The following is a 21,863-nucleotide window of genomic DNA, read 5'->3' as shown; positions in this document are numbered from 1 at the left end:
CAAAAAAGTTGTACCAATAACTCCAGCTGCAGTCATACACACGTAATACTACAAAGGCCAGCATGCATTGCTTAAAACCAAGGCTTGCTATAAGCTTCACGTGCATGCATGTTCTGGTAGTTGCAATTGTGACAGATTGACCTTGAGGCCACTCTGTTTGAACACAGGGTTGTGGTTCGGCCACGAGGGGTTCGGCAAGTAGATTGTTTTGGTTTCAGGGTAGAACTTGTTCTGGGAAGGGAGAAGACATTTTGTAAAGTAGCATACAAAAACTAAGTAGATTTGGACAATTCACCATTGAACACATACAAACAATGAAAGATAACACTCAATACACATGTAATTCTCAAGTATAAACACCAATTCTGAATTTTGCACTTCATTTCATAAGCAACCAATTCAATGCATGAGTATATAACTCATAGTGCAAAAGAAAATAGTCATACGAGGCTATAACCACGTACAGGTGAGTATATTTAGTATAATTATACATGTAGATCTAGGTTATAGCAACACATCAGTATAATTATGTTAACTTATTAGATTGTAGGAGAGTGGTCGATTCCCGACTGACAAAGATGGAGAAATTCAGCTCTCTCATACTTTTCTTGTCAGTGCTCCTTTGCAGTTCGTTTGCAGAATCAACCATATACAAAGTAGCACCATACAAAAATAGTAGCAGCTGCTATGACGATCCCAAATGTATTGATTTCATAAGTTTCCTGCTTCAAAGTACGAGCACTGAGATAGCCTCACATTCAATTTTGGAATTCTATCCCGGCAAATACTCTACGGATACCATCGATTTAGAACATGGAGTTTATGAAATTGAATTAACCTCACTAGACAACGTTACTATCACTTCCACAGAAATTGGACAGAGAGCTACCATCAACTGCAGTAGAGGATTAAAAGTTATTTGGATTATTAAATACAGTCGAAACATTCACATCCAAGATATAGAAATGATTGAATGCAGTGGACATTTCACAGCACTTGATAACTCGAATCTCTTATTGGAATCCCAATTCCGGAATACACCTACTGCAATACTACTAGTACAGAACACAAATGTCTTTCTCACAAATGTACAAGCATATAGTTTAAATGGGTCAGTATTTCGCAGTATCGACACAAGAGGAAACTTGAACATTTTAAGTAGTTCACTTCAAGGAAGCACTGAAGTTATTTACTCTGGTGGATCTTCTTTAAGAGGTGTTACTCACATTACATTAAATCGCTCAATACTATCTCCTCGAATATACTACAAGAAATACAATATAGGAAAGACGAAGATTCAGGAAAGCATGATACTCCAGTTGCGAAATAATATTAAAGCAGATATAACCATCTATAATTGTTCTTTCCATGGCCGTAAAAAAACGTTCGGATTTTTACTAGAGGTAATGAGCTATTATAAACGTGTTTTTTCAATTCATATATCTCATTCACAATTTTACTACGGAGGAATGGGAATAGATGGGGCTAATTACTGTAACAAACTATGTACAGTGAATCTAGAACATTGCATCATGAGCAGAATGCCGATACAGAATGGAGTCGCATTCAATGATATTAAATTTCAAATGTACAATTCCACCATTGAGAATTCTGAGGTAGGACTACAAATTTCGAATAGCGAGGGCCGAATAACTAACTGTTCGATAAGCAACACCAAAAATGCGATAAAAATTGCTGACTATAGTTCAGTCACATTAGAAGGAGATGTTTACTTGAGTAACGATGAAGGGTCGGAAGGCTTTGGTGCAATTTCAGTAGATGACTCGGTGATGAGATTCACAGGCAGAACAGTGATTGAAAACACTCTGGGAAAAGACAACGCTGCCCTAACATCTACTAACACAACCCTCTATTTTTACGGTGAGACACGCTTTGTTGGAAATCAAGGTTTCTATGGGGGTGCCTTATCCCTATACAAATACTCTATAATGTACTTCTATGAGAATGCCAATGTTGTGTTTACCAACAACCATGCATGGAGAAGTGGAGGAGCAATATATGTCGACACTATGAGCTATGCACAACCTGGAAGTGACCTGCGTAAGCCACTCAGTGTAAAATACCAATGCTTCTTCTATGGTGCATGTGAGAATTGTAACAGGAAAAAACCTCTTAACTTTTGTAACAATACATCAATTGAAGGGGGAGATGCTATTTATGGTGGATCAATCAATCGCTGTTACTTTAGAAAATCAACAGCTGAATCTGAAAGCCATAATAAACCTACAGAAAGGAATGGTGCTCTACAACAATTTCAACAAATGACTACATTTTGTTCAAACTATACACTTCCTCAAACGTCACTGACAGTTACATCGTCACCATACTATCTTTGTTTCTGCCAGTCTAGTGGGATATTCTGCAACACTGTAGAGAAGGAAACAACCATTGTACCTGGTCAAACAATAGAACTCTCAATAGTTGCAGTCGGTCAACTCCAAGGAGCTACATTGGCCACAGCACAAGCAAGACTAATGCTCCCATACACGGAGCAACTAAATTCAAACCGCCCGTACATTCCACGATCTCAAGCCAGACAACTCTTAGGGCTAACCTGCACCAAGGTACATTACACTGTACATGCTCCCATAGGCAACCAAACACTAGTACTTGGCATAAATGAAATTGCTAATGAAGAAGTACAATTAAGACTAGAATATTTTGCTGATGAATTGGTAAGAGAACATGCACAATTCACAGATGAAGTTCCTTTACTTCTTTACATCATCATACAACCATGTCTTCCGGGATATATTTACAACACAGTAAGTTTGGCATGTGAATGCCTTCAATCCATAACAGCTGCTGGCGTACAGTGCAACATTGACAATCAAACAGTGATCAGGTCTGGCACAGTATGGGTGAATGCAACTAACGACACAGTCATAATACACAGCCACTGCCCACTGGGTTACTGCAATCAGAAACAAACTGAGCTATCTCTAACTAACCCAAGTGTACAGTGCTCTTTTAAACGGTCAGGAACATTGTGTGGCCAGTGTGGAGGTAATCTCAGTCAGATGCTGGGAAGTTCAGATTGCCAAGAATGCTCTAATCTCTGGTTACTGTTGATTATTCCTGTAACACTAGTCAGTGGAATGTTATTGGTGGTGTTGCTTATGGGTATGAATCTCACCGTAGCAACGGGCACTATTAACGGACTGGTACTCTACGCTAACATAGTCAGAGCTAACAATGATATCTACTTTAGCGTTAAAACTTCAAAGATAACGGAGATATGTAACGTGTTTATAGCATGGATCAACTTAGATGTCGGTATCGAGGTTTGTTTCTATAATGGACTGGATGCTTTTTATAAGACTCTGTTCCAACTAGGTTTCCCTATCTACATATGCACCATTGCAGTTACTATCATAGTATCAAGTCACTACTCCACAAGAGCTGCTAGGCTAAGCGGAAACAATGCTGTACAAGTTCTAGCCACCCTTTTTCTCCTATCGTACTCTAAGAGTATACGACTTGTGATTACAGTATTTTCATTCACAACGCTTAACCTGGAGCACTACAACAACGAAAATAGTGTACACAAACTTGTGTGGTTATATGATGGAAATATTGACTATATTCAAGGCAAACACATCGCTCTGTTCTTGATAGGAATTCTCATTCTAGTTTTGGTCTCATTCCCATACACAGCTGTTCTCATTTTCATTCCGTGTCTACAGAAGGTGTCTCACCATCGATGGCTGACATGGGTATGGAAAATGAAACCTTTATTCGATGCTTACACCGGACCATACAAGAGCAAACATCGGTATTGGACTGGGCTATTGCTACTGCTAAGAGTTCTCCTCTATGCTACCTTTTCACTAAACATAGCTGGAGATCCATCCATTAATTTACTGGCCACGTCCCTATTAATGATGATCACACTCGCCTACTTACCGCTCGTTGGTAATGTTTATAAATCAAGAGCACTCAGTATTCTAGAGTATGCTTTCTTATTAAACCTTACCATGCTATCAGTGTGCAGCCTCTTTGCTCTATTGACAGGCCGAGATCAAGAATTGATCACGGACATATCCGTCGTTATTACCATGACACTTTTCTGTAGTATCTTAATCTATCAGGCATACATGCGTTTAATGCTACTCAAGATTATGAAGAGGAGGTTTGTAAAGAAACGAGAATCAAGGGAAGAAGAGAACCATGAAGAAGATTACAAAGAGAGAGAGAATAATGTTGTGTCTATGCAGATTGTGTCCATTAGGGAGCCACTTTTGGAAATGGAAGAAGTTACTTCCTAACAGACGTACTATAAAAATGTAGCTGAGCACTAAGGGCCACATGAGCTTACACACTAGAACGCTATTATAGCTAAAGCACTTAAGAGTGAATATGTTGGTATAGCATGTATAATGTTCAAGCATTTACTGTTGATAGAGAACACAATGCAACAGCTTAGGATATATATAGCTCTCTAGATAATAGCTAAAGCGAACCTACGTGTAAACTGTTGAATACCGTTTCGGGAAACTTTGACGAGTTGAATTTGCCAAATAAGTCATTTGGAACTAAGTGGCATTTTATTTTATTTGGTGTCTCGTCGTGGCTACTATGTCAATGACGTTGTGTTCACTGATTCAAGCCGCTCAAAGAACGCCTGGTCAAGTTCCAATGTAGATTGTCTAGCTGAGTCAGCGAGTGGTTAGGCTTGAGTAGTTGTGAACACGATTGCGGTTAACCGCAACCTCAACAATACTATATAGCTAGCTGCAGTTTACATAATGGTAGGTATGGTTGTTACAAGCAATTATCGGTCCAAGAAATTCCTGGACCAGTTCTACATTGGAACTTGACCAGGCGTTCTTTCAGATAACGAACGGCCTGGTCTTGAGGCTATCATAAATAGTATCTATTATTCTACTACCAACTGGTTCCACATGCTATTTCAGCTCCACCCCAGTGTCACGCCCCATACATGATTTAAGATGGGCGTTATTGACAAAGACAGAGCTTTTACCATGGGTGTTTAAACGAGATGGGCGTTTAATCAAGTAAATACGTATGCGTAGCTATTTTTATATATAAATCAACAAATCAAACCAAGGATTTTATTACTGCACCTCTTTTAATGCAAATTAACTATAATTATAAGCAAAATGTGTGTGTGTGAAGGCCATTTTATGGTACAATTGTCAGACTTGCACTTTTTTTGTATGCAACTTACAAGGCTGGGCCCAGTAATGAAGGCTTCTTTGCCGAATTTGCTGTCATCTCCTATATATATAGTGCATTTTTAAATCAAAACCTAGTTCATTGCCTTAATTTCTACTATATACTAGCTCACATTTAGTTGTTAGACATGCTACAATCACGCCAAAGATTTATGGGTACAATACATTGTGAAGGGAACAACTCAGGTATAATTATACACATGTAGTCAATATGCTATAGAGTACCAGAACTTACACCGATCGATTTAAGTGCATGTGGTTGAGGGCACAGGCATGCATGGAAAGAACAATGGACTTATTGAGAATACCACATTAGGTTCTTATTATGATAGCCATAAGCACATTAAACGACCCAAATGACTCACCATGAGGTCATCATAGTAAACAGCAGCATTAAAGGTCGTGTTCTGGTTGTTGCAATTAGAGGAAGTAGTACAACAAGCGGGGTGCAGCTCAGCAATTTATAGTATAATTGAACACTAATTCTCTGCCCATATATACAACGTTATTGCCGAGTTCAATCAGAGGCTAATTGCTTGCTATACAATTGCTGAGTTGCAATGGAGATGAGATAGCTCATGAACTCAAACCATTCACTAATTGTGGTTGGCTATGAGGAATTCCGCAGTTAGACAGTCTTGGCCTCAGGGTAGAACTTGTTCTGGGAAGAATGCATATATAATTATTCATTCAGGTGCACATTTTAACAAATTTCATGACAATAGATTTATTATACATGTACATGATTTAAATTTGAGTAGATCTATCTGGTATGAAAGTGATGGAATCTAGATGGATTTGGAAATGTCACCTTTCAATGCCAACAATGAAAGGCAAGTGCATGTATAGGTTTCGAGTATATACAAACAAATACTGGAGACATGGAATGTAAATTTTACGTTTTACTTCTATAACCCACAAACCATCAAATCTATGCACCTCATAGTGCAAACACAACACGGAATACTTCAAAGAAGATAAACCAGAGAACTGCATGCAAGGTCATCAGGTTAAAAACAGGTAAGTAGATCTACTAGTAATATAAAATTAATAATTACTGGTATATTTATTATTTGTAGGTAGTTGGTACAGTTATTAATCGTCAACTCGTTGACAAAAATGAAGAGATGCAGCTTTCTCATACTTTTCGTGTCAGTGCTCCTTTGCAGTTTGTTTGCCGAATCAACCATATACAGAGTAGCTCCGTACAAAAATAGTAGCAGCTGCTATGACGATTTAAAGTGTATTGATTTTCTAAGTTTCCTGCTTCAAAACACGAGCAGTAAGATAGACTCACACTCAATTTTGGAATTCTATCCCGGCAAATACTCCATTGATACCATCGATTTAGAACATGGAGTTTATGAACTTGAATTAACCTCACTAGACAACGTTACTATCACTTCAACAGAAATTGGACAGAAAGCTACCATAAACTGCAGTAAAGGATTAAAGGTTATTTGGATTGTTAAATACAGTCGAAACATTCATATCCAAGACATAGAAATGATTGAATGCAGTGGACATTTCACAGCACTTGATAACTCGAATCTCTTATTGGAATCCCAATTCCGTAATACACCCACTGCAATACTACTAGTACAGAACATAAATGTCTTTCTCAAAAATGTACGGGCAAATAGTTTAAATGGGTCAGTATTTCGCAGTATCGATACAAGAGGAAACTTGAACATTTTAAGTAGTTCACTGCAGGGAAGCACTGAAATTGTATATTCCGATGGATTCTCTTCAAGAGGTGTTACTCACATTACAATAAATAGCTCAATAGTATATCCTGGAATATACTACAAGAATAACAACAAAAGGCTTCAGCAAGGCGTGATACTTCAACTGCGAAATCATATAACAGCAGATATAATCATTTTTAATACTTCTTTCCTTGGCCGTGAAAAAATACTAGGATTTTTGCTAGATGTTACGAGCTATGCATATTATCTTGAAACATGCTCTCTTTTTTCTATCTACATATCTCACTCACGCTTTTTCTATGGAGGAATGGCAATAGGTGGGGAGAATTATTGTAACGAACTAAGTTCAGCATACTTAGAACAATGTATCATGAGCAAAATGCCCACACGAAGTGGAGTCGTACTTGGCAAGATTATGTTTCAAATGTCCAACTGTGCAGTTGAGAATTCTGATGTAGGACTACGGATTTGGACTGGTTCCAAGGGCCGAATAACTAACTGTTCAATAATTAACAGCAAAAACGCTATGGACATTACAGACTATAGCTCTGTCACATTAGAAGGAGATGTTTACTTAAGTAATAATGAAGGTTCGGAAGGATTTGGTGCAATTTCAATAGAAAATTCTGTATTGAATTTCACAGGAAAAACAGTGATTGAAAATACTCTTGGTGGAAAAAAGGCTGCCCTAACATCTACTAACACAACCCTCTATTTTCACGGTGAGACACGCTTTGTTGGAAATCAAGGTTTCTATGGGGGTGCCTTATCCCTGTACAAATACTCTATAATGCACTTTTACGAGAATGCCAATGTTGTGTTTACCAACAACCATGCATGGAGAAGTGGAGGAGCAATATATGTCGACACAATGAGCTATGCACAACCTGGAAGTGATTTACGAAAACAATACAGCATAGGATACCAGTGCTTTTTCTATCGTAAGTGTAGGCCTAATAAATGTGACAGAAAAAACCTACACTTCTGTAACAATACATCTGTCGAAGGAGGAGATGCTATTTATGGTGGATCAATCAGTCGCTGTTACTTTAGAAAGTCAACAGCTGAATCTGAAAGTCATTGGAAAAATATAAACAAACGAGCTCTGCAAAAATTCCAACAAGCAACAACATTTTGTTCAAGCTATAACACATCTTTTCAAACATCGGTCACATCGTCACCATACTATCTTTGTTTCTGCCAGTCTAGTGGGATATTCTGCAACACAGTAGAGAAGAAAACAACCATTGTACCTGGTCAAACAATACAGCTATCAGTAGTAGCAGTCGGTCAACTCCAAGGAGCTACATTGGCCACAGCACAAGCAAGACTAATGCTCCCATACACTGAGCAACTAAATTCAAACCGCCCGTACATTCCACGATCTCAAGCCAGACAACTCTTAGGGCTAACTTGCACCAAGGTACATTACACTGTACATGCTCCCATAGGTAACCAAACACTAGTACTTGGCATAAGTGAACTTGCTAATGAAGATGTGCGAATGAGGCTAGCAGAGTTTACAGATAACAAATTTTTAAGAAAAGAAATACATTTCACAGATGAAGTTCCTTTACTTCTTCACATCATCATACAACCATGTCTTCTGGGATATATTTACAACACAGACAATCTGGCATGTGAATGCCTTCAACCCATAACCGCTGCTGGCATACAGTGCAACATTGACAATCAAACAGTGATCAGGTCTGGCACAGTATGGGTGAATGCAACTAACGACACAGTCATAATACACAGCCACTGCCCACTGGGTTACTGCAATCAGAAACAAACCGAGCTATCTCTAACTAACCCAAGTGTACAGTGCTCTTTCAAACGGTCAGGAACACTATGTGGCCAGTGTGGAGGTAATCTCAGTCAGATGCTGGGAAGTTCAGAGTGTCAAGAATGCTCTAATCTCTGGTTACTGTTGATTATTCCTCTAACACTAGTCAGTGGAATGTTATTGGTGGTGTTGCTTATGAGCATGAATCTCACCGTAGCAACGGGCACTATTAACGGACTGGTACTCTACGCTAACATACTCAGAGCTAACAATGACATCTATTTCAGCGTTAAAACTTCAAAGATAACGGAGATATGTAATGTGTTTATAGCATGGATCAACTTGGATGTCGGTATCGAGGTTTGTTTCTATAACGGACTGGATGCTTTTTATAAGACTCTGTTCCAACTAGCTTTCCCTATCTACATATGCACTATTGCAGTTACTATCATAGTATCAAGTCACTACTCTACAAGAGCTGCTAGACTAAGCGGAAACAATGCTGTACAAGTTCTAGCCACTCTTTTTCTCCTATCATACTCTAAGAGTATACGACTTGTGATTACGATATTTTCATTCACAACGCTTAACCTGGAGCACTACAATAATGGAACTAGTGTACCCAAACTTGTGTGGTTATACGATGGAAATATTGACTATCTTCAAGGCAAACATATCGGCCTATTTTTGATTGGAATTCTCATTCTAGTTATGGTCTCATTCCCATACACGGCTGTTTTCATTTTCATTCCGTGTCTACAGAAGGTGTCTCACTATCGATGGCTGACATGGGTATGGAAAATGAAACCTTTATTCGATGCTTACACCGGACCATACAAGAGCAAACATCGGTATTGGACTGGGCTATTGCTACTGCTAAGAGTTCTCCTCTATGCTACCTTTTCACTAAACATAGCTGGAGACCCATCCATTAACTTGTTAGCCACATCTCTATTAATGATGATCACACTCGCCTACTTACTGCTCATTGGTAATGTTTATAAATCGAGAGCACTCAGTATTCTAGAGAATGCCTTCCTATTAAACCTTACCATGCTATCAGTGTGCAGTCTCTTTGCTCTATTGACAGGCCGAGATCAAGAATTGATTACTGACATATCCATTGTTATTACCATGACGCTTTTCTGTGGTATCTTAATCTATCAAGCATACATGCGTTTAATGTCACTCAAGATTATGAAGAGGTTTGTAAAGAAACAAGAAGCAAGGGAAGAAGAGAACCATGAAGAAGGTTACAAAGAGAGAGAGAATAATGTTGTCACTATGCAGATTGTGTCGATTAGCGATTTAGAAAAGCCACTTTTGGAAATGGAACATGTTACCTCCTAGCTAAAAGGCGTACTATATGTAGACTTTACACAACTAGAACACTTATAGCTAAAGCATATTGTAGCCTTGTAGGGACAGTTTAATATTATAGATAGATTTTGTCATAGCACTTACACGTATTTATTTTTACAGTCATGTATCTAGCAGCTAGTGAATTGTGTTTATAGACCTTGTTGTAACATTAGTAACTATTGTAAAGCTACTCAAGTAGACATTAACTCAACTACCATAGAACACGAGGACTGTGGATCACGAGACCAGTCTATATATAGATCACGATAACGTCACACTTGTATTATGCCATTTTCTGGAGTGTGGCGGTCATGTATGGTACAGCCCGATATGGCGTTATATACGCGTTATTCACAGGAAATATTGTAATGCAAACTCACTTTGGAATATAACTGAACAGGATCAGCTTAATTGTTGCAGGCCAGCATGCGTACACTGTATTTGTCTAAATTTAAAGTGCCACTCCAATGTAAGCAAGCGCCAATTGGATATTTCACCCAATTGGATTGCTCAGCTGATTAAAGTAGTTCCTGGTTCAGTGGTGAACTTTTCTGTATATGCCATATACAGACCACAGTGCAGTATGCCATATATTGGCACTGCTTTTCCTTTGATCTCAGAGCCTCAGAGGACAGTCAAAAGGTAACAAATTAAAGATACTAGAATAATACTAGTAATTTTTGTTATAGGCTCACCATTGATAGCAATCTCTTACTGATCGGTGGTTCTTCTTTTTTCATTTTTAATAATGATGACCATTGCTTTGGTAGAAGTGCTTATACCAAGGGCATAATTATTCTTAATTTGCTTGAAGCAAATGAACTAAACATGCACATATTTAGCACAAGCCATGCATGCATGTCAACACTTCAATGACACATTAAATAAAATTCACATCATCCTATGTAGACCTAGGGACACAAAAATAGCTAGTTTGTTGTCACAATAAATAATAGTTATTTGGTGACTTCGTGCATTGACTTGGCAACGTAGCCTATATTGTTTGAGGATAGTGAAACCATGGAGATACGCCCGTCCTTGGTCATATAGATGCCGTACTCATCCTGTAGTCGCTTGACTTGTTCCTGGTTCATACCACTGTAACAGAACATGCCGATCTGGGTGTGGATGAACGACCAATCACGAGTTGAGCCTAAAGGGTGGTGGGAGGGGAGAGTATAATATCAATTCAACCAATTACTTGAAGCGCCTTCTTTCAAGAGATAATTATACAAACAAATTCATACTCGAAAATCAACAAAAACGACTATTAACAATGAGATACTGATTCAGTAGTCTCTACAACCAGAGCAGATTCTCACCTTCGTTGATGAGTCCTTGTTGGAGCTTTCCCCTCATCTCAAAGATACGACCAGCCATTGCCTTGAGCTCGTCAAGCCTGCAGGAAGGTCATGCAGGGAGATACATGTACTATAATTATATACTGAAGGAAAGGCACACACACACTACATATAATGCCATTATATCATAAAACATGTTATGAAGCATGCTATTAATAGCAGAAGTATCCCTACCTCGACTATAATGACCAATTTGCGGTTCTGTCTCGAGGATAATAAATCTATTTAAGTGTAATACAATTTTATCTGTCAAAACACATTCAAAACGTCATATCCAGAAGTAATAAACCTAGTTTGGGGCAGCCAGTACTGGCCAGTACACGGAATAGCGAGTGGCTGCATTTCAGGACGAGTTTTTGGTGCAGTAAAAACAAGCTAGCAATCCGTACTAAACGAAATTACCGGTATATCGAGGTAACCGTACTTCAGAAAGCCGGATTAGCGAGAGCCTACTGTACGCTGCTAGCAAAGTTCAGCATGCATTATAGTCAAGATTGCATTTAGACGCTACATAATAAAGATACATGGGCTTCACCACTCAGAGTAGAGGTCAGGTGAGGTGAGAATCTCCGTGGCGATCCTTGCACCGGTAATGGGGGGGTTGGAATAGAGGGGGCGGATGATGATCTTGATCTGAGACTCGACAGCTTTGGCCTCAGACTCGCTCTCTGTCAGGAACGTCATGGCCCCACAGCGCTCACCTGCATGGGGATAGGGAGAAGGGGGAGAGATGGGAACATTGAACAAGAATGTGAGTTACTGAATCAGGGGATGGGGTATATGAGAGTAGTGTTGAGGAGTGACTAAATGTACGTTTAGAGGTTTAGGGTGAATGAATGAGTCAAAGGAGACATTGGACGAAAGCTACAAATAAATTTTCGATTTTCTATGTAACTAAAAAACAAAAAAGTGGTGATTGTTTCTAAAGAAAAACAATCATGGCAAACACAAGAGAGACGAACCATAGAGTCCCATGTTCTTAGAGAAAGACTGACAGAGGACCAATTTGTGTCCGTCTTTTGCCAGTAGCCTCAACCCAGCCGAGTCCTTCTCAAGGTCACCCGTGGCAAAACCTTGGTAGGCCATATCCACAAACACCAAGTGGTTTTTTTCCTTGCAAATCTTGGACACCTCAGCCCAGTGGTCCAACTAGAGGGTATAATCGCAGGGAGAGGAAAAGGAGTGTGAAAACTTTCATTCTTCACAAATCAGTGCTTGATATAAACAAATGGTAAAGATCATCAACTTGATAAGCTTCATTATTATCTATGACTATAATTATAATAATTTTCTACGTGGGTAGTATAACCTGCTTATTGCAGTCACCCTTGGTACAGATAGGCAATGATTGCATATATTAATGAGGTGACTTACAAACATACGCTAAATGAAACTTAACCTTGACGTATCATAAACGGTGACCAAATTAATTACAAGCAATCCATTTCACTATACACAACAACAGACATAATTATATGGTGTATACTGATACTAAATCTAGAGTCTATACTGAAGATTGATGATAATATAATATAGCTCCCCAGGGGGGTGCTGAGCATGCATAAAAACACCCCAGGAGTGTACAATCTAACCCAATGGCCACTACAATGTCAAGGGAGACTATAAATGCATATAGCCATATTGTAGTGTCAATTAACTTACACTGAGATCGATTCCTGTAGGGTTGTGGGCACAGGCATGGAACAGAACCATAGACTTGTTGGGAATACTCTATAGGGAGAGAGATTAAGTTTGATTCCCCCAGCAAATCATCGCGTAATGAATTAGCACTCTCAGAATCTCAAGCTAGTGTAGGCTTAGATTTCCTCAAAATTGATCAAATACTGTTTCAGCTACAGAATAGAAGTAGCATACTATAAACATAAATGAACATTTAAAGTGCGTTTAAAGTGCACAGATGTACACTCAGCTGATTGAATGATTAACCACATTGAAGCACCCCAAATTCGCATGCATGGATAACCAATTGACCCACCCTGAGATCGTCATAGCAACCCGCGGCATCAAAGGTCATGTTCTGAAAGTTGCAATGGCGATAGCTTTTGACCTCGAGGCCACTCTGTTTGAACACAGGGTTGTGGTTCGGCCACGAGGGGTTTGGCAAGTAGATTGTTTTGGCCTCAGGGTAGAACTTGTTCTGGGAAGGAACAAAAAGTTTGTAAATATACTGTAGTATAGAAGACCTAGGTGACTTGAGAAAAACAAATTAATTTTCAGTATAAACAAACACATGAAGACATTTCTCCAAAAACGAATGTATTTTGAGTTTATAACTCAAAGTTATAAGTAGATCAATAATAACGAGAGAACAAGCAGGATAACAACAGGTGAAGATATATCTAGCTACATCACAACTCATTGGTATATATTTAATTTAACTTATATTGTAGCTAAGACAGTTGTCAACAGTCGATTCCCTACTGCAAAATGAAGAGTTGCAGGTTTCTCATACTTTTCTTGTCAGTGCTCCTTTGCAGTTTGTTTGCCGAATCAACCATATACAGAGTAGCTCCATACAAAAATAGTAGCAGCTGCTATGACGACCCCAAATGTATTGATTTCATAAGTTTCCTACTTCAAAAGACGAGCACTGAGATAGACTCACACTCAATTTTGGAATTCTATCCCGGTAAATATTCCATGGATATCACCGATTTGGAAGATGAAGTTTATGAAATTGAATTAAGCTCACTAGACAACGTTACTATCACTTCCAGAGAAGTCGGGCAGAGAGCTATCATAAGCTGCAGTAGAGGACTAAAAGTTATTTGGATTATTAAATACAGTCGAAACATTCATATCCAAGACATAGAAATGATTGAATGCAGTGGACATTTCACAGCACTTGATAACTCGAATCTCTTATTGGAATCCCAATTCCGTAATACACCCACTGCAATACTACTAGTACAGAACACAAATGTCTTTCTCACAAATGTACGGGCATATAGTTTAAATGGGTCAGTATTTCGCAGTATCGATACAAGAGGAAGCTTGAACATTTTAAGTAGTTCACTTCAGGGAAGCACTGAAATCGTATATTCCGATGGATTCTCTTCAAGAGGTGTTACTCACATTACAATAAATGGCTCAACACTATTCCCAGGAATATACTACAAGAATAGCGAGAAAGGCATAGAAAAGACTCAGAAAGGCATGACAATTGAACTTCAAAATTATATTACGGCAGATATAACAATTTTCAATAATTTCTTCCTTGGCCGCGAAAAAATGATCGGATTTTTGTTTGCTGTAACGATTAAAACATGTTCTCTTTTTGATATCTATATATCACACTCACGATTTTACCACGGAGGAATACAAATAGGCGGGGAAATTTACTGCAACGAACAGCTTAGTTCAGCATATGTAAGGCATTGCGTGATAAGAAAAATGCCCAAACAAGGTGGAGTAATACTCAGCCAAATTACGTTTCATATGTTCAACTCTACAATCGAGAATTCTGAGATAGGACTAAACATTCGGAAAGGCTCTAAGGGTCGAATAACTAACTGTTCGATAAGTAATACCAAAAACGCTATGGACATTACAGACTATAGCTCAGTCACATTAGAAGGAGATGTTTACTTGAGTAGCAATGAAGGGTCGGAAGGATTTAGTGCAATTTCAGCAGAGGATTCAGTGATGAGATTCACAGGAAGAACAGTGATTGAAAACACTCTAGGGAGAGACAACGCTGCCCTAAAATCCACTAACACAACCCTCTATTTTTACGGTGAGACACGCTTTATTGGAAATCAAGGCTTCTATGGAGGTGCCTTATCCCTGTACAAATACTCCATAATGCACTTTTATGAGAATGCCAATGTTGTGTTTATCAATAACCATGCATGGAGAAGTGGAGGGGCAATATATGTCACCAGTATGAGCTATCTAAGTCCGGTAAGTGACCTGCAAAACCTTTTTAGCATCAAATACCAATGCATTTTCTATCGTACGCGTGAGACTCGTGACAGAAAAAACCTACACTTCTGTAACAATACATCTATTCAAGGGGGAGATGATATTTATGGTGGATCAATCAACCGCTGCTACTTTAGAAAGTCAACAGCTGAATCAGAAAATCATTATAAGTTACCAAGCAAGCATGATCTACTAAATGGGACTACAGTTTGTTCAAGCTATAACACATCTTTTCAAACATCGGTTACATCGTCACCATACTATCTTTGTTTCTGCCAGCCTAGTGGGATATTCTGCAACACAGTAGAGAAGGAAACAACCATTGTACCTGGTCAAACAATAAAACTCTTAATAGTAGCAGTTGGTCAACTTCAAGGAGCTACATTGGCCACAGCACAAGCAAGACTAATGCTCCCATACACGGAGCAACTAAATTCAAACCGCCCGTACATTCCACGATCTCAAGCCAGACAACTCTTAGGGCTAACCTGCACCAAGGTACAGTACACTGTACATGCTCCCATAGGCAACCAAACATTAGTACTTGGCATAAGTGAACTTGCTAATGAAGAAGTACTAACAAGGCTAGCAGAGTTAAAAAGTGAGTTACTTAGAGAAAAAGTATATTTCACAGATGAAGTTCCCTTACTTCTTCACATAATCCTACAACCATGTCTTCCGGGATATATTTACAACACAGACAATCTGGCATGTGAATGCCTTCAATCAATAACAGCTGCTGGTGTACAGTGCATCATCGACAATCAAACAGTGATCAGGTCTGGCACAGTATGGGTGAATGCAACTAACGACACAGTCATAATACACAGCCACTGCCCACTGGGATACTGTAATCAGAAACAAACCGAGCTATCTCTAACTAACCCAAGTGTACAGTGCTCTTTCAAACGGTCAGGAACACTATGTGGCCAGTGTGGAGGTAATCTCAGTCAGATGCTGGGAAGTTCAGAGTGTCAAGAATGCTCTAATCTCTGGTTACTGTTGATTATTCCTGTAACACTAGTCAGTGGAATGTTATTGGTGGTGTTGCTTATGGGCATGAATCTCACCGTAGCAACGGGCACTATTAACGGACTGGTACTCTACGCTAACATACTCAGAGCTAACAATGACATCTATTTCAGCGTTAAAACTTCCAAGATAACGGAGATATGTAACGTGTTTATAGCATGGATCAACTTGGATGTCGGTATCGAGGTTTGTTTCTATAATGGACTGGATGCATTTTATAAGACTCTGTTCCAACTAGGCTTCCCTATCTACATATGCACTATTGCAGTTACTATCATAGTATCAAGTCACTACTCCACGAGAGCTGCTAGGCTAAGCGGAAACAATGCTGTACAAGTTCTAGCCACTCTTTTTCTCCTATCGTACTCTAAGAGTATACGACTTGTGATTACAATATTTTCATTTACAACGCTTAACCTGGAACACTATAATAATGGAACTAGTGTACCCAAACTTGTGTGGTTATACGATGGAAATATTGACTATCTTCAAGGCAAACATATCGCTTTATTTTTGATTGGAATTCTCATTCTAGTTCTGGTATCATTCCCATACACGGCTGTTCTCATTTTCATTCCGTGTCTACAGAAGGTGTCTCACCATCGATGGCTGACATGGGTATGGAAAATGAAACCTTTATTCGATGCTTACACCGGACCATACAAGAGCAAACATCGGTATTGGACTGGGCTATTGCTACTGCTAAGAGTTCTCCTCTATGCTACCTTTTCACTAAACATAGCTGGAGATCCATCCATTAATTTACTGGCCACGTCCCTATTAATGATGATCACACTCGCCTACTTACTGCTCATTGGTAATGTTTATAAATCGAGAGCATTGAGTATTCTAGAGAATGCTTTCCTATTAAACCTTACCATGCTATCAGTGTGCAGTCTCTTTGCTCTATTGACAGGCCGAGATCAAGAATTGATTACTGACATATCCGTCATTGTTACCATGACGCTGTTCTGTGGTATCTTAATCTATCAGGCATACATGCGTTTAATGTCACTCAAGATTATGAAGAGGTTTGTAAATAAACAAGAATCAAAGGAAGAAGAGAACTATGAAGAAGGTTACGAAGAGAGAGAGAAAAATGTTGTTACAACGCAGATTGTGTCAATTAGCAATTTAGAAAAGCCACTTTTGGAAATGGAAGAAGTTACCTCCTAACAGAAACAAATAAGCACTAAGGAGTTACACACACTAGAACACCACTAGAAGAATAGAACACCATAAAGAAAATTAGAACACTGGAGTGTTGCATAACGATTAGCTTATAGCTTGTGTTTACAATGTCATTTAATATAAGAAAGCACTGATTTTTGACAGGAAACACACTTCAATATTCATAGGTCTATAAACAATAGCTAAATGCGAAGCTTGAATAGAATTTGCTTGTAGTGTTGATAATGTAAAAATGTATCACAATGAACAGAAGTAATGCAAGCTACAATTAAAGGTCGTCTACACGAGCGATATTGCCATGGGAATGAGCCTAAACAAGGCCAAATAAACATCCAAACACACAACAATTTCATAAACTCCATGAGAACAGAATTTACACCACCAACAGTACAACCTTACAATAGATGATAAAAAAGACGTCTACAGCGAAAAATCAAACCTTCTCTTAAGTACACGCTACCAGACACTCAGAGAACCGCACGCTCACTCACTCACTACTCTATCACTAGCTGACTCACCAGGAACATGCCAGCCAAACGTAGAGCACCCGTGCCAGAAACGGTTTGAGTCGTCACATACTGGAGGAAGCAAATAATAATTAAATGTGTCCCCCGTACATATTCGGCATGTCATTGTATCGTATCATGCAAGTAAATCGCCTATCAAAAAGTACACTGCTCACAGAATTGTTCTTGAAGTTATCATCTTCTCCAAATGCCAATTTGTAGGCTTCCTTACAAAATGATTCGTATCCCATAATTCCAGCATATTCTTTGTCCAGATTCTTATCAACGATACGTTGCTCCGCCTTACGAACGGTGGGCAGGACCCACGGCTTTCCCTGGTCGTCCCGGTATGCTCCAATAGCCAGACTTACTTTGTTCGGGCGAGGATCTTTCTTGTGAGCCTCGACCAAGCCAAAGATGGCGTCAGGTGGCCCAGTTTCAACTCCAGACCAAAATGAGCTACATGCATCGTAGGTGGGTGATGAGGTTCATAATGTGAGTATCAATAAAATTTCACTAGCATTACACCTGGCAATATACACTGACAGAAATTTTGATAATTTAATATCTGACTAGGTGGCATAGACTATAGCATCTATTGTAGCTAGCTGTATCAGTGTATGGTAGTAACCCTTGGTACAGTACAATCTGCAACGAGTTTGGAATCAATAATTATGATGGGCTAGCAATGCCACCAAGGCAGATAACTACACTTATAAATAGGGTGTACAAATCATAGGACACCCAATTGTAAAATCATATATAAATTATATTATAGTTAGTATTTGGCTACACTATTTAAAAAGCTTGCAGCTCCATTATTGTTACTTACCTGACTCTGACTCTGGCTGTGGCTGGTAGCAATTTTGACACATGCATTAATCCCCTCATTGCCATTGCTCCTTCGATCTAGATCCTATCTTAGCCCTTTAGCTTTGGACCAGTGAATTAGTGAAGAATAAAAAGGGCGTTTTCCATAAACACGTGTAAAGGGGGAGGGTCTGGCTGCTGCTAAGAGCTGACTGCACATGTGCACTGCTAGCCATGCAATAGAGGGGTTGTTATAAAACAGGGAATGAGAAATGAGGAAATGAGAAATAAGAAATGAGGAAATGAGGAAATAAGAAATAGGAAATGAGGAAATGAAGAAATGAGAAATAGAATAATAATAATATATTTATGGTTACGATCATCACCATGGCATTAATTTTCATCACAATAATTATGACATTGTTATAATAATAATTATTATATAGATGCACAAAAGTAATGACTGATATCAGCCAAGAAGCTAGTAGGTGACTAAGTATTTAGTTGTCAAATATATAATTATAGTGGCACCTCCACACAGTACAGGTTGTCGGACACATTGTAAGAATTAAATTTTACCATTGCTTCAGATGGCACAGTGAGCTTTCTTCATTAAAGGTAGCATCAGCTTTCACTATAGGCATTGCTTGTGAGAATGGTAATGGGAATTGCTTTCTTCACCCTGTAGCGAGATTGGATATGACACCAGTACAGTGTACTAATGTCATTACTTCCTGCAGCTTTACGACAGGAATGGCAGATCATTAGAATTTGCTTGGTTTGACAAACAGTTTTGGAGGTTTCTTTGCTGTTACTTACATGTATAGATGTTGACATTGAGTCCAGTCCATTGACTATCACTTGCCCACCGGATTGTGAAATCAGTGAATGTATTGCCAGTATAGCCACGCATAGGTAAATTGTTTGAGACTGTGGGACTGTAGGACAGTACATGTAAGTACCGTTACGTAGGTAGATCTGATGTCTGAACCATGCCAGTCGTACATGGCACACAAGTAGATAGAGGTAGAGAGTGTCACACCGTGTACCAGAGGAACATAAGTTCTGTATGGTGGCAGAGCACCAGGAGACTTGTCACCAGGAGGTACGTACCTGTAGCTCAGTAGATGTTAGCTTCGTCTTCAGACTTGCTCTGCCCATAGATATGCTCTGCCTAACACCTCATTTCTCTTTCTCATTTCTTCATTTCCTCATTTCCTATTTCTTATTTCCTCATTTCTCATTTCCTCATTTCTCATTCCCTGTTTTATAACAACCCGCCTGGAATCGAGGTAGTCTGGCCCCAGAGGAGGTTGGACACGATCACGTGCACCACTTTTTTTGCTGAGCTGGCACAAAAATTGACAATGAGTTCTATGTAAACTTCTAGCTGATGTTGCACGGTCATTAGAGACTGAAGGCAAACTTTATGTGCCTCTCTGGCTTCTTTTGGTATAAAGCTTTCATTAACTAACTCGATCCCCACCGATCCCCTCTATTCTGGCGAGTTATCAGTGCATACAGTGTTTACTAGATTCTTGCCAGCCAGTACAATGCAAGCTGCATACAGCACCGCTGAACTATACTCTACCCTATAGTCAAGCTAATCTTGGTCCAGCCAGACAACAGACACAGCTAGTCCGGTGTTACAAGTCAGCAAAGCAAAAGTATCCATAGCTTTTTTATTACAGTTATTCGGTATCTATGGTAACGTGAGCAGAGACCTTAGGAATGTCACATGATTGATGACGCGTGGCCAACCTCCTCTGGTCTGGCCCCAGATCGACCACTCCCTTGCACGTGATCTGACATGTGCCAGGGAGAGGGTCTGGCATTTACATGTACAGGGATTTGAGGAGTTCTTGCAACTGTAATGTCGAGAGCGGAAGTACCTGTCACGTGAACAGTTACGTAATTATGGCTCATTACAAACCAATTTTTCTCCAATAAAGCCTTTAGGCCTGTTTATTTTGGGAAAAAATCGACCTATACAGGAGGCTTTGCTCTATATATCTGCAAGCCTTTGCACCACAGCTAAAGCTATCCTTGAGCCCAAAATCGTGAGCTACTACTATTAGTCTGTCACACAAACTGTGTATCCAGCTAGCTGGAGCTAGCTGAGACTAGTGATACACTTTCAACAGCTTACAGTCAGGCTGGGGCAAGTAGTAGCTCACAAAACGATTAGAATCTCAAGGATAGCTTCAGCTGACAACCTTCTGTGGTGCAAAGCCTTTATCAAAGGAATAGGCTCTATTGGAGAAAAATTGGTTTGGAATGAGCCAAAATTCAAACTTGTTACCAAGGTTCTTCTTCTTCTTTGTAGCCTCCAAATAATGAAGAGTAGCCCATTGGGCAGACGAAAAAGAATATTGAAAATGGGTATTATTATAACACGCAGTAAGAGGGTGGAGCTTTAAACCAATGTGCTTGTGAGAAGGAGATCAGCGCGGGTTTGCCTTAGATCTTTGATGAAGAGCAAGAGCCACTCTTGCGCATGGGCAGCTTTCAGCCAGACAAGGCCTTGCAGGAGATTGTAGAGGGTGTCATGTAGTGCCCTTGGGTCCTGGGGGAGGTGACAGGTACTTCCGCTCTCGACATTACAGTTGCAAGAACTCCTCAAATCCCTGTAGAGTCACTTTTCTTGGTTCAGATGTCAAAATTTGAAATCTCCAATCAGATTCGCAAGAATGCAATAAACTGTCACATGATTCCACTTCACAGAGGAGGTTGATAGTACTTGACCTTTGTCATTTTTAAAACTATGCCAGTAGGCAATGGCTAACTTAAATTCCGGTATACATCAACTAAAAATGTTATTTCAAGTACAGAAAATCTTTCAAATCTCACTAAATCTGTACGGGAGTAGAGATAATAGCCAACCAGTTTTAGCATCGTCACCACGCCCATTTCCGCCACGCCCATTTTTGACTGTCTGAAAA

At 39.3% G+C, this 21,863-nt stretch overlaps 4 protein-coding genes across 4 annotated transcripts; 3 read left to right on the top strand and 1 right to left on the bottom strand.

The window, feature by feature from the left end:
- Positions 1–1,815: 1,815 nt before the first annotated feature.
- LOC135341801 (uncharacterized) lies at positions 1,816–4,478 on the top strand. The gene has a single exon (XM_064538460.1). It carries the CDS (start codon positions 1,950–1,952, stop codon positions 4,287–4,289), a length of 2,340 nt encoding a protein of 779 aa, XP_064394530.1. The 5' UTR covers positions 1,816–1,949; the 3' UTR covers positions 4,290–4,478.
- A 1,699-nt stretch (positions 4,479–6,177) lies between these two features.
- LOC135341295 (uncharacterized) lies at positions 6,178–10,178 on the top strand. Its single transcript, XM_064537810.1, has 2 exons — positions 6,178–6,239; positions 6,299–10,178. Exon 2 carries the CDS (start codon positions 6,339–6,341, stop codon positions 10,062–10,064), a length of 3,726 nt encoding a protein of 1,241 aa, XP_064393880.1. The 5' UTR covers positions 6,178–6,239; positions 6,299–6,338; the 3' UTR covers positions 10,065–10,178.
- A 766-nt stretch (positions 10,179–10,944) lies between these two features.
- LOC135341800 (aspartate aminotransferase, mitochondrial-like) lies at positions 10,945–19,120 on the bottom strand. Its single transcript, XM_064538459.1, has 9 exons — positions 18,944–19,120; positions 18,288–18,570; positions 18,124–18,183; positions 13,434–13,595; positions 13,100–13,168; positions 12,400–12,586; positions 11,973–12,138; positions 11,399–11,475; positions 10,945–11,229 (listed from the first exon to the last, which is right to left on the bottom strand). The coding sequence occupies exons 1-9, from the start codon at positions 19,006–19,008 to the stop codon at positions 11,033–11,035; spliced, it is 1,266 nt and encodes a 421-aa protein (XP_064394529.1). The 5' UTR covers positions 19,009–19,120; the 3' UTR covers positions 10,945–11,032.
- On the top strand, positions 13,766–17,764 carry LOC135341799 (uncharacterized). The gene has a single exon (XM_064538458.1). The coding sequence runs from the start codon at positions 13,886–13,888 to the stop codon at positions 17,588–17,590; it is 3,705 nt and encodes a 1,234-aa protein (XP_064394528.1). The 5' UTR covers positions 13,766–13,885; the 3' UTR covers positions 17,591–17,764.
- Positions 19,121–21,863: the final 2,743 nt, after the last annotated feature.

The sequence above is a fragment of the Halichondria panicea genome, chromosome 9, assembly GCF_963675165.1.
Source record: "Halichondria panicea chromosome 9, odHalPani1.1, whole genome shotgun sequence".
NCBI lineage: Eukaryota > Metazoa > Porifera > Demospongiae > Suberitida > Halichondriidae > Halichondria > Halichondria panicea.
This window is presented reverse-complemented; position numbering and strand designations above follow the sequence as displayed.